The sequence below is a fragment of the Protobothrops mucrosquamatus genome, unplaced genomic scaffold (genome assembly GCF_001527695.2).
Source record: "Protobothrops mucrosquamatus isolate PMUCROS unplaced genomic scaffold, P.Mucros_1.0 scaffold_289, whole genome shotgun sequence".
In the NCBI taxonomy this organism is placed as follows: Eukaryota; Metazoa; Chordata; class Lepidosauria; order Squamata; family Viperidae; genus Protobothrops; species Protobothrops mucrosquamatus.
In genome coordinates this window covers 746435-759542 of record NW_015386365.1, presented here as the reverse complement: position 1 = coordinate 759542, position 13108 = coordinate 746435, and the positions used below count along the sequence as shown (strand labels likewise).

The following is a 13108-nucleotide window of genomic DNA, read 5'->3' as shown; positions in this document are numbered from 1 at the left end:
ATGAAAATAAAGAACTCTTTTCTTATATTGAAATATCTCAGCCCTCTGATTTACAGGGGGAGCTATAATACATAGAGCAGACATGTCAAACTCGCGACGACTATTTTGCCACTGCTGGCAATGGGGTGGGCATGGCTTCCGGATGACCCGTCCGGCCCGTGGGCCGGCAGTTTGACGCCCCTGGCATAGAGTATATGCATGTGCTAAGAGTTTGCTTCAGATGGGTTCCAGCTACAGGAAAGCCTCTGCTGAATAAGCAAAACTCTTCCTTGGTAAACTCTTGTGATAGCATCCATTGGGTGAAAAGCCAAATCAGACATGCAATATTGTAGGCAGAATTGTTAAACCATTCACATAATTCCTGAATAGAACAACTATTATCTAAATTAATTTTCTATTTATTAAGTTACTATTTAAGCTATCTGATGTTGCTGTACTGTATTGTGCTAAGGTACAGTATTTCTATTGTAAATAAGCTGAAATCACTCTTAGAGGTCTTGCTGGAAAAGGACTTCTCAGGTTTGTTTTTTAAGAAAAGATTCAACAGCTACACCCATATAGCTGAAGACATCTGGCTTCAAGTACTTTATAAATATTCAGATGTGGGGGTCTGGATTTGGACACATCTGCATTTGAAAGCAGTACAATATGTTAACCAATAATTTACTACAGCTCTCTGTTTATCATTATTTTGGGGGGTGGGAATTGGAGGATGTGCCAACACAATGCTTTGACAGCAGAAGACAGTAAAGTTTACTCACCAATAAAGGATCAGAGAAGTCTGGAAGGTCCGGGACTAGAATTCCAACCAATGCACACACCACAATTAACACAGTGCACATGCCTAAAACCACCACAGGCCAGTCTGCTATCAGAGCTGCATAGCTGGAACAAAATGGAAAACAAATGTGAATAGGAGAAAGGTACCAGTAGAGAAAAAGAAATCGGGAGACAGGATTATTTTTTTCTTTTTCTTTCTTTTAATGACTAAGATGGTTTTAAGAATGTCACCATCGTCTTTGTTTAAAGAGGACTGAATTGTGCTAGTCTTCAAACTGGAAAGTACACAACTTTGTGGCGAGTGGTATTTTCAATATTACTTTCCAATCAATAAAAAACAGATCTGCCACCCATTTCTTTCCACTTCAGCATTTCTTCGTGCAAGAATGTTTAGAACAGTTGATACAGATTTGTCCTTCAGGTATAATGAAAAAGAATATATTAATTTTTCTCTCCTTTCTTTTCTGTTTCAGATCTATTCACTATTTGTCTGGCTTGAAGGATACTAATGGTAATTGCTATATATTTAACTTGAATCATTTGGCACCTGTGATTCAGAAAAGCCATGCCATTTCAAATGCAAGCACTCTTATTAGATTAAAGACACGCTACTGATTTTTTTCATTTTTACCCACTAGTCCATATATTTGGTCTGGTCAGAATGTTTCCAAATTCATCTCCTTAAACACTATGCAATATTAAAGCAAGAGGCCATCATTTCTGCAAAAGTTACAATGAATTTTACAAAATTAAGACACACAATGTTAATTTAGGGTTCAGTGAAAACTATGGATACATTCTAAAACAAAACAGCATGTCACCCTTCTGCACTGGTTGTGTTGTGTTCCAGCTTTCAGTCAACAAATTGAAGAACACCAGCAAACTGAAACTTATCAGTAGCTTAATTGACAATGTGTTTGTTATCTCAAAAGCTTGTTAAGTATCTACTGGAAATTAGAGAGGTAAAAATGATTGTATCCAGTTAGTTTATAAAAAATCCTTTGGAAGAAAAGAAGAGCCCCTGAAGAAGGACCATCTCGGATTATTCTAGGGCTTCGAGGTCCATTGCTCTAGAGAGGACTATTCCTGTTTCTCTTGGGATATGAAATCAAGAGAAAGGTGAAGGGACGCTATTTTTTTTTTTTTTTTTGCAAATTTATACACCACCCAAATCTGGATGATTCTGGATGACTTTAAGGGGGGGGGGGAAGCCTGAAGTGATCCAGGCCAGATTGTTAAGCTCTATTTTACAAAAAAGGACATCTATTTATCTGAACTGAATCCAAGAATATTTGAGCTGCTAATCAAAATGTTTTCCAACTGTCAAAGGACTTTGTGAAGAAAAAAAAAAAGGAGGGGCAGGATGTCAACTCAAGTAGGAAGGGGATGCTTCTGAGGTTTCATACGTGAACCTTAACATGGGAATTGGCTCCACTGCACACCAGCTGCCTGGCAGCAAAAGGGTATCCCCAGCTGCCTCTGGATTTCCAGAGGTCTGGCAGCACAAAGAAAGCATACAGCTAATTCACAGGGGCCACCTGTTCTAAATAAAATGAAACTTTCTTTATCCCTTCCGTTCTGATGACATCACCAATAATTTTTAATGCTGATAAGTGCATGAAAAAAACCCCAAAGAAATACATTAACTGGAAATGGGCTCTTACCTTTTTGGCAACGTTACCGCTCTGGCTGGCCTGAAAATTAAACACAAACTTATTTTAGAGGGAGACGTTCTGCCAGCACTCAAGTTTTCTCTTCCTGTCTACTTATTTAGATCAGCATTTTCCAATTTTCAAATGTTTGGGATAACTTTCATCATCTCCAGCCAGAACACTCACGTTTTTCCTTCTTTTCCGAGAGAAGAAAATTACACAGAATTCTTGATCAGCTGCTCTGTGAGGCACATCCATCCAACTCTTAATTATGCCTTGAAATACTGTTCCTAATTGATGTGCCTTCCTTTCATTCTGCTTATTAACATATTTTGCACACACGTAAGCACATTTAATTCAGTGGTTAAGTGCCTAATTTTTTTTTGTAAAAAAACCTGAGAATGTGTTCTGTCCAATTTGCTCCAAATACATTTTTTTTAAAAAAAGATGCTCTTGCTTTCCAAAATCTGCTTAGATGACAGAACCTCTAAAGAAAAGCTGCAAGCCTTTTAACCTTATCAAATAAATGAAAACAATGAATATAATAAATTAAGTCATTTCTTCAGAAAGAACACAATCTTTAAGAGATGACTGGCTTTTAACACCACTTCTCTACAGTCCTAATTTTTTCAAGAAAAATATCTTCGAGAGAGTGCCCAGAAAGTGGTGTGCTGAATGGTGGGGCATATTTTTTTTTCTCCCTGCCCATAAACCGATTTTGCTGCCAAGGCTGGTTCTTTGGCAGCGTGCTCCCCAGATCTAAATGGGAGTAAAGTTAATGAATCTATGGAGATTTTCAGTCATCCAGGTCATGGTTGTCCCAAAGGTGCTTTTTCAAAAAGCAACTGGACTTCCTTTTTTTTTTCTTTGAAGAAAAATCTTCTTCAGCTCTGACTGGATGGTGGGGACCGGATGGTTCTTCAGCTCTTCATAAACTCACCACAACCATAGTTTCTGAAAGAAAGTCCAGTTGGCTCTTGAAAAAGAAGAAAGAAAGTCCAACTGCCTCTTGAAAAAGCACCTTTGCTTTAATGACTCTCAAACTGCCATGTACTTGCCTGGAGAGAGAAATCTGAAAGATTTCAGTTCTAGGCAAGAGCGGCTGGAATGGTCGGGTCTCCATCTTTTCCTGCAGCTGCTTGTATTTGTAAGTGCACTTTCTGTTTTTAACATCATTTTTGATGGCTAGCCTGGTTGAATATTAACTTGCCTTATATCCTTTTGCTTGCATACAATCATAAACTTTAATTGTTTTATTTCGGTGCTTCAAAATACTTTCTCTTTCACTGCAGTGGGCGTGAGGGTTCTTTTTCTTTGTAGTAAACGTAATTCAATCAGATCTATGCTGGATTTTTTTACCTTAAGGATTTTGTAAGGTATATAAGGAACGGCTGCTGGAATTGGGTATGTCTAGTTTAATGAAGAGAAGGACGAGGGGGGACATGATAGCAGTGTTCCAATATCTCAGGGGCTGCCAGAAAGAAGAGGGAGTCAAGCTATTCTCCAAAGCGCCTGAAGGCAGGACAAGAAGCAACAGATGGAAACTAACCAAGGAAAGAAGCAACCTAGAACTAAGGAGAAACTTCCTGACAGTTAGAATGATTAACCAGTGGAACAACCTGCCTCCAGAAGCGGTGAATGCTCCAACACTGGAAGTTTTTAAGAAGAGACTGGACAGCCATTTGTCCGAAATGGTATAGGGCAGGGGTGTCAAACTCAATTTCATTGAGGACCGCATCAGCATTGCGGTTATTCTCGAGGGGGCCAGGTAGGTGTGGCCAGGGTGGGCACAGCGTACTGGGTGGGTGTGGCTGGAGTGGGTGTGGCCTACTGGTTGGGCATGGCCAGCTCTACATCGTTCGCGTCAAGGGTGCCTGTGGGGGCCTGGGCAGGCGTGGGACAGATCTGAGGGTCTCTGGCAGAAGGGGGTGGGACTGGGGCAAGCGCCAAGGCATGGTCCATTGGAAGAGCCTGCGAAACCCCTCCCGCGGAGCCCATCAAGCCAGATATGTGAAGTAGGTGAAGGCCATTTACTGGCCACTTCCAGGCGATGGTGCATTTCTTCATTCCTCACAAAGGGTGATACCTCCCCAGCGCACACCCAGGGGACGGGGCCAACGTGGCAGGGGCAGGTCCCTTGCTGTTTCCAGACGGCCTTGTGGAGCTAAAACTGAATGTGTTTCAGCATAGATGGCCACCTCAAAATTGTACATTGGCTCCTGGCTGGCCTGGGCCAGGGCCAAGGCAGTGGGGGCCATTCCCTCACTGTTTCCAGGATGGCTTCGCGGGCCACATGAAACCATGTCGCAGGCCGCATCTGGCCCCCGGGCCTTGTGTTTGACATGTCTGGTATAGGGTTACCTGCCTGAGCAGGAGGTTGGACTTGATGACCTCCAAGGTCCCTCCCAACTTTATTATTATTATTATTATTATATTATTATTATTATTATTATTATTATTATTATTATTATTATTATTATTATTATTATTATTATTATTATTATTATTATTATTATTATTATTATACTAGTTTTCCTAAAAGAACTCTGTTGCTTCATTTTATTTTTTTATTTTTTCTCCATCCACTCTGTTATTGGAATTTTTAATCTCAACTTCTTTGTGCCGCCTTTGTTATAGAGTACCCATTTTCTTTGTCTTCAAAAGGGAACTGCTTACACTTTGCTGTGAAAACTTGACTAAGAGAGCAAAGCAACAATATATTAAGAACTTTGAAAATTATATATTCTTTACGTCCCCCAAAAAGAGATATAAAGGAGAGATGGGACTCAGACGTTTTAACATTAAAGCCTTCTTGGTGAAAACTTTTGAAAAAACAATGTTTGCCAACTTATAAGTTTTAAATGAAAAACTGAATAAATGTTTGATGAATTTGTAATAATTGTAAATCAACCTGAAGAAGACTTCAAGACACAGGCAACAGTAGCTAAATCAGCTATGCAGTTGGATGGACTGAAAGTTAATTTGCTGCTAACAGATATGGATCCGTAGCTGGCTGATCAGCCATACTCAGCGTGTGGTCCTCAATGGAACCGCATCTACATGGAGGGAAGTATGTAGTGGGGTGCCCCAGGGCTCTGTTCTGGGCCCAGTGCTCTTCAACATCTTCATCAACGATCTGGACAAGGGGATAGATGGGGAACTCATCAAATTTGCAGACGACACCAAGCTGGCAGGAATAGCCAACACTCCAGAAGATAGGCTTAGGATACAGGAGGATCTGGACAGACTTGAACACTGGGCGCTATCTAACAAAATGAAATTCAATGGTGAAAAAAGTAAGGTTCTACATTTAGGCAAGAAAAACCAAATGTACAGGTATAGTATAGGGGGTACCTTGCTCAATAGTAGTAACTGTGAGAGGGTGAATGCGCCAACACTGGAAGTTTTTAAAAAGAAACTGGACAGCCATTTGTCCGAAATGGTATAGGGTTTCCTGCCTGAGCAGGAGGTTGAAGTAGATGACCTCCAAGGTCCCTTCCAACTTTATTATTATTATTATTATTATTATTATTATTATTATTATTATTATTATTATTATTATTATTATTATTATTAAAAGAAAAGAAGCTTTGTTTGAAAACTAATATTTGTTAGAGGAGGTTGGAAGGGGCATTAATGAACTTGACTTTTTCAGAAAAGCTTGATGGAGTTTGTGGAATGGAGACATCATATGCAATTAGAGGATGGCTGTCAAGATACTGTATATTGGGTCCCAATTTGTGGGAAGATTTATTGAACAAGTATTATGGAGATGTTCCCAATGAAGACTCTTTTTTTGGAGAGTGAGAAGCAGTTGTTTGGAACAATTCCACTCATAATCATAAAGAAAAGCAATGCTGATAAACTGGGAGTTATTTTTATGATCAAGAATTGATCAATGTTATTTGTTCCTGAATGGATCAGAAAAAATGGTTGTAGTGAGTTTATGAGAGAATAGAAGCTGCTTGTAGACCTTCTGTGGGTTAAATGTGACAACAGATTGTTAACAGAGGGCTCTGAGGTTTAGCTTTGTGGTTGGAACTGCCTGTTAGCTGGATTTTTTTTTAGTAGATAGATGGTAGGTCAAATTGGTTAATTGATAATAGATTATTACAATTGTGATATTTTAATGTTATATAGCAATTTTGCAAATATAGATGTAGAAATTTATAGATTGTGGACCTGTTTGGGGGAGAGGGGAACAATTATTGTCGCTGAAACTATATTTATCAGTATTCAACCAGGGGAAACTTTTGTATGTATGCTTGAATTTTTGTTTTATGCACTTTTTTCTGTTTTTGTATTGTATTTTTTTCTTTTTTCTTCATCCTGTATTTTAACCTTGGAAATAAATAAAAATGTATACCAAAAAAGAAAAAGATCATCTAAATAGTCTTTATTTCTAATTTAGAAATATTATAACTAGTTCATTGTACTAGTTGGAACAAAGTGGTAAACTATTATTTGTTGCAATATTGATCTACCTCCTTTTAAAGTGTTAAGAGATCAAACATTTTCCTTCTAATTTCAGATTGCAACCAAAATATAAAATAGAGCAAATGTTTCATATAATTTGTTAAAGCAATAATGCTTGAGAAATTATACTTTGAAATTGGTTTGCTTCAACTAAGGATAATTGAGAATAATAAACTTGGACATGGCCACTTTTCTTATTTTTGCATATCACACAAATATCTTTTCCCCTCCACATATGACAGTTTCAACTTCCTTTAAATTCAACTTATCATCTTGAGTGTATTAGGAGGTGACAATTATCTTGAACTAGAGTATTTGAAGTAACTTATTGCAACTTATTACATTGAACTTCCTTATCATATTGAAGTTACTTATTACATTTATAGCAAAGTACAGTGGACTCATGGACTCATTTTAGTTAGGTGCTTCCCTGAATTTGTTCTGCATTAGTCCCACTCCATTTCCTGGTCTACATTTTTGGACAACATAAGGACAAACTATGAAGAATTGCTATTCCTTCATGTGGAGAGCAGAGCATTTCCCTTGAAACGGTCTAGAGATCAAAACAGCAACTCACCACTATTAATTGAAAGGGGAAGCTCTATTTTGCTATACATTCTAGAGCAGTGGTTCCCAAGTGTTTTCATTACTCAAAACTGCTTATCAGAAGTACTTTTCACCCAATATACAGTAGATAAAACCCTTTGAGGAAATTTAAAAGTCCTTGTTGTCAGTAGATAATGCATATGTGTGTTGTTACCCAAAGAAAAAATATTTTAATCCTATTTTGGGTATTTACCCAGATTTGGGAAGCATGGTCCTAGAGTAGGGGTCTTCAAACTTGGTCCTTTTATGACTTGTGGACTTTAGCTCCCAGAATTCCTCAGCCAGCCACGTTGGCTGAGGAATTCTGGGAGTTGAAGTCCACAAGTCATAAAAGGGCCAAGTTTGAAGATCCCTGTCCTAGAGTATAACTATTTTTTGCTGTTGTTGAAATTAAAATTAATTCTAAACCACAGCATAACAGAAATGTCATAATCAGCTGCAATCAACTAATTAAAGTGCTGGGACTCATTTTGATGCAGGGATTTTTTTTTGAAGTATGCATTTGAAAATGAAACAGGTGTCATAGCAGGTGTGTCCTTTAACATTTCAAATATGGAGGATTTTATCATTCTTTGGGGCAGGATAAAATTTACTTAAAAAGACTAAAGCAGAACATAGAACAAATATGGCCTGGAATCGTAAGACTATTTTAGAGCCCAGCCAAAGGCTGACATGCACCCAGGACATTTAAACATATAAGCACACCCCAATAAACATACGCACATCTCAATTTTATATCTTAACAGGTCACATCAAATATAAACAAGCCATCGTTTATTTCCAAGCCATTCCGTAGAAAGGTTATTTTTGTTGTATGTTAATATTTGTTTTGTATTAAGGTTGTTTTCAGAGAAAAAATAAAGTCCAGCATTCATCTTCTCTGAATTCTGCCGTTTCCTTGTTAGAGGGATTACTCTGAACTCAGTCGTTCTCTCTCCCTCAAACTAGTTCACACATTACTATGGAATGAAATCAAAGTTTGCTGCTAGTTTTGTCTTTGAAGCACTACTTCAATTTATTAACAGAATTTTCTTTCTTCTTAATGAATTCACGTTTGTCCTATCAGACCCCATACATACAATAGAGAAAGATGAAGTGCAAATTGCCAACCTAATCTATATTCTGAAGGGAGAAGGCTACCAGCATAACTATTTGTATAAGGAAATACATAGATCTAATTAACCTGGATACTGGTGTACTTTCTTAATGGGAGGTTAGGTTTTGTATTTTAATACTGGCTTTCAAGATCAGCATCTTCTGCCATACAGGAGATATTCTTACACAAAAAGCTATTTGGGGATGGAAAGTTATATGCAAGAGGCAACATGAGAAAGCTCCAAAAAAGAGCCTCCCAAAAGCCATGTGAGAATAAGGGGGGAACTGAGTAGAACCTTTATCCCCATCCATTTTGTGGCCTACTGATCCCCATTCAGCTGTGCTGCCAAATTTCAGCTCTGTAGTTGTAGAAATCAGTATTACAATGGCAATCGTGAAATATAGTGCCATCCCTAAAGCGGGATAATTTCATGGGAATGTTTTGGCAACGATATGAAAGTGGTTGGCTATTGCCTTCTGGGAGGTTTTATGGATCTTGCAGGTTACCTTACTGTCTTCAGATTTCTTGATGGTCTTCCAAGTACTAAGTACTAATTCAAGTACTAAGGTGGTCTGATTCTTTGGAGATCAGCAAAGTTTGACAAGGTACTGTCAACACTTAAAAAACACAGACTACTGTTTGCTCTAAGAAAAGCAAGCTTCCTTCGTCCCTTAAAAAAAATCAAAAAGAATCACCAAAGTCAACCCAGGCACTTCATGGCATGGTCCTGCCCACTTTTTTCATCACTCCAGCCACTAGTGGGCAAGTGACCTTTGCCCACTAAAAACAGCAATTAAAACCTGCTCTAGGATAAAAGAGGAGGTTATAGCAAGTGCCAGTGATACATGGGTGATGTATCAATGATGAATTACAAAAATTCATCAATGAAAGGATATAAACATCTCAATATTATTTTCAATTTCTTTTCGTAAAAGTATTTTAAAAACAAAGGCCTCCCCTAATTATTGTACCATAAGCATCGTTATACAAAAAATACAAAATGTACCGAAGAAGATCCTACTAACACAAACTTTTCACCGTATTTTGATTGTGAAAATGCCAGATCTGAAGTCCATATAATTCATTCTGCAATGAATGTGCATATACATTCTTATTCATTACAATTTAATTTGCTACAAATAGCTTTCACTGTTTATGCTAAGCTAGCTATCACACTTTTTTTAAAAAGTAATTTTAATGGGAACACAGCAATCAATATTTGGCTTTTAATTAGGTTTTAGTGGGGTTATTTTGTGTATTTTTGTATGATTTTTTTGTATCCTGTATATTGTATTTGTGTTTTTAATATGCTGTGAACCGCCCTGAGTCCTACGGGAGAAGGGCGGTATACAAATTAAATTAACCTAACCTAACCTAACCTAACACCAACATCTAATAAATGTTAGTAGATCAACAGAATAAAACCTTTTGTGCTTTCCCCATTTAGCACCTCTTCTCATATCGTTTCCAAAACCATTTTTCTCACATGCTTCTGTTGTCCTAGATCAGCCACTAGAAATTCATTGAGTACCTAAATAAAACATGGCATGCTAAATTAAGTTAACTGCAAGTTCAGAACTGTTTAGATTCTCAAAAATGTAGTACTCCTACTCTGTTGGAATCTGTATCTTGCGCCAGCTGGTATTGCTTCCATTCTTATCCAAGGTTTTATTAGTTCTTCTTCCCCATATGGTATCTTGCTAAAAGTCTGAATTCCTTTTGCAAGTGCCAACAGACTGATCATTAAGCAATTTGTTTCATTCCTATTACTGGACTTAACCTTAGAGGTACTATTCTTAAATTTCTCTATACACAATTGCAAGGTATAAAATTGCATTCCTCTGGCAGCCTTGAAATATTAGGACCATTAACCTCTGGCATAAGGGATTAGTAATAAATGGATGAAACCTTGCTGAGATTGAAAGCATTCATTGAATGCTTAGATTTTGTACCAAACAAAGTTTATTAGAAATCTCTCAGAAGATAGAACTACAATCTTACCTTTCAATGATTAATTATGAAAAGATCATTACATAATAATATTGATTATTGACACTATTTCTATTTATGGGTCCCCCTGCCCATAAGGCATTTATATTGTTTTGTCTGACAATACTTCTTGCTCTTGAACTCTAAAATTTTATTTCTGGAAAAAAAAAACCCAGCCGTGGAAATTGATTATCTGGGAGTTAAAATATACCCGTCAATTCTCAAGTTACAAAGGTAACTTTGTTTAAAGTGAACACTCAAGCCCTATGGAGCCTTCTCGCAGGTGATGTCATCCTGACCACATACAGCATGAGCTTTGGGGGGGGGGGGAATCTTTCACTGTACATAACAAGGCTCTCACCCAAGCAACAAATTGAGAATCCAGAGTTTCTGTTTGGATCTGTGCATACAACTTATTTTCCTGAAGATTTTCCATTTTGTGCATACAAATATGGCAGGGACTGTGGCATCGCAATCAGGAGAGAAGAGTTATACTCAATAAGTTTGAATATGGTTTCTGTATAAATAGTTGAAATTATAGGCTCAATTTGAGCATTATGATGTTATGGAGTTTTGCTGAAGTAAGGAAGGCAATGCTGAGGCAATTTACTGCAATGATTTTTGAGTGCCTGCTTTATAAGAATGATTGAATAATGGTTATCCCAAAGGTGCTTTTTCACGAGGCAACTGGACTTTCTTGTTTTCCTTGAGTGAATAATGGAAAAGCAAGAGTTTTAGATTATTCCATTATACGATTAATGTGGTGAGATTATTATATGCACAGAGATGGAAGGATTCAATACAACCCACTATGGAAGAATGGTTGGTAAAAATGAGAGATCTTGCTAAGATAAGGTAACTTTTTTGATTAGAGACAAGACACAATCTATATTGATAAGTGATTGAAACATGTTATGGACTTTTTGTGTACAAATGAAAAAAAGATGAACATGATTTGTAGCTTTGCTAATTGGACAGACTACAAAGAAGACTATTATAATTTAGCTTTAGAGGGATGTTAAAATATGCAGTATAACATGGCTGCTCTGAACAATATCATAAGTCACTTTGTATCTTTTTTTCTTATTTTTCTTAAATCTTTTTCTTTTTTTCTACTTTTTGCTTTCTCTTTGCTTCCCCCCCTTTTTTCCCTTCCTTACTTTACATTAGCTTGTACTAGTTTTTAATCTTTTAAAAGAGTTAACATAAATTATATTCAGGAAAGCAAAGCAGTTTTACAGAAGTTGAGGTCTACAAGTCAGGAAATTCTATGAATCTGATTTGCAGGCTAGTTTTAAGCAGCTAGGTAGGTCTTTGTCAGGATATATATGGAGTGAGTTCTATTGTTAGGCATAAAGGGCCTTTCAGGAGGGTTGGGAAGTCTAGCTGTTAAAGAAATAGAAGGTTGAGGTCATCAGCTGAAAGAGGAGGGAACATTGGGGTATTTATCTCTAGGTCAGGGGTGGGGAACCTTGGCTCTTTTATGACTTGTGGACTTCAACTCCCAGAATTCCTGAGCCAGCCATCCAAGGTTCCCGACCCCTGCTCTAGGTTGAAGTTCTTTTGTCTGACCCTACTCCTGTCCAAAAGATATGGGAAAAAGAGTGCAGTTTCCATTTTGTTTGTTATCACGTATGGACCTTCAACATGAAGCTTTATGCCAAACTGGTATCAGCACTATGTTGCCATGTACTCACAGTATCTTCTTTGGGCAGCCAAAACAATTTTATTCCAGCTTATCTGTGACACAATTTTTGTTTTGTTTGTGATTTCAGAGTTGCGCAAAGCTTGGAGAACTGGCCATTTCCTCATTTGTGGGGATTCTTGCTTTACCCATACTCCTACAATCTTAATCTGGAACTCCCAATTTCATAATCTACTGCAATCTTAATTCTTCCAGGCAATTTTTAAAGCACACCACAAATCAGATGAAAAACTGCTAGTTTGCTTTTTCCTGCTTATGCATGCAGTGTGCACCAAACTGGCCACTTCCCAACTCCATGTGACTCTAAGTGGTTCACAAATAATATAAAAACCAATGCAAACCAAAAACAAGATTTACCTAGGAACTGACAACACTAAGACAACTGACAATCATTACATCATATCCTGAAAGGTTTACTAATAGAAAATGGCCATTTGGATTCAATCAACCAAGCCTGAGCAAAATTATAAGCCATAAAAGGCTCTTATATTTTATTTATTTTATTTATTTATTTAATCCCATTTATACCCCGCCCTTCTCCCGAGGGACTCAGGGCGGCTTACAGGTAAATAAAAACAGTACAATACAATAGACATCTCTAAAAACCAAATTAAAATATATATTAAATAACCTGTATTAAGTTTAATATTATAAAATCCCTTTAAAATCCCTATAAAATCCCCCCCTAGGCCAATCCCGCTTGATGGAAAAGCCATGTCTTGAGGGCACGGCGGAAGGAGGGGAGATCCGGAATAATCTGGATCTCTGGGGGGAGTTCGTTCCACAGGGTGGGAGCTCCCACAG

General features: G+C 37.6%; 1 protein-coding gene across 1 annotated transcript in view; it reads right to left on the bottom strand.

Annotated features, from left to right (window-relative positions):
• The window catches only part of DISP1 (dispatched RND transporter family member 1), a 35403-nt gene that overhangs the window by 11994 nt on the left and 10301 nt on the right, over nucleotides 1-13108 (bottom strand). The window contains exons 2-3 of the mRNA XM_015831926.2: nucleotides 2445-2474; nucleotides 762-885 (exon numbers count right to left, since the gene is read on the bottom strand). Coding sequence (XP_015687412.1) covers nucleotides 762-885; nucleotides 2445-2474 — 154 coding nt within the window. The remainder of the gene's footprint in view (nucleotides 1-761; nucleotides 886-2444; nucleotides 2475-13108) is intronic.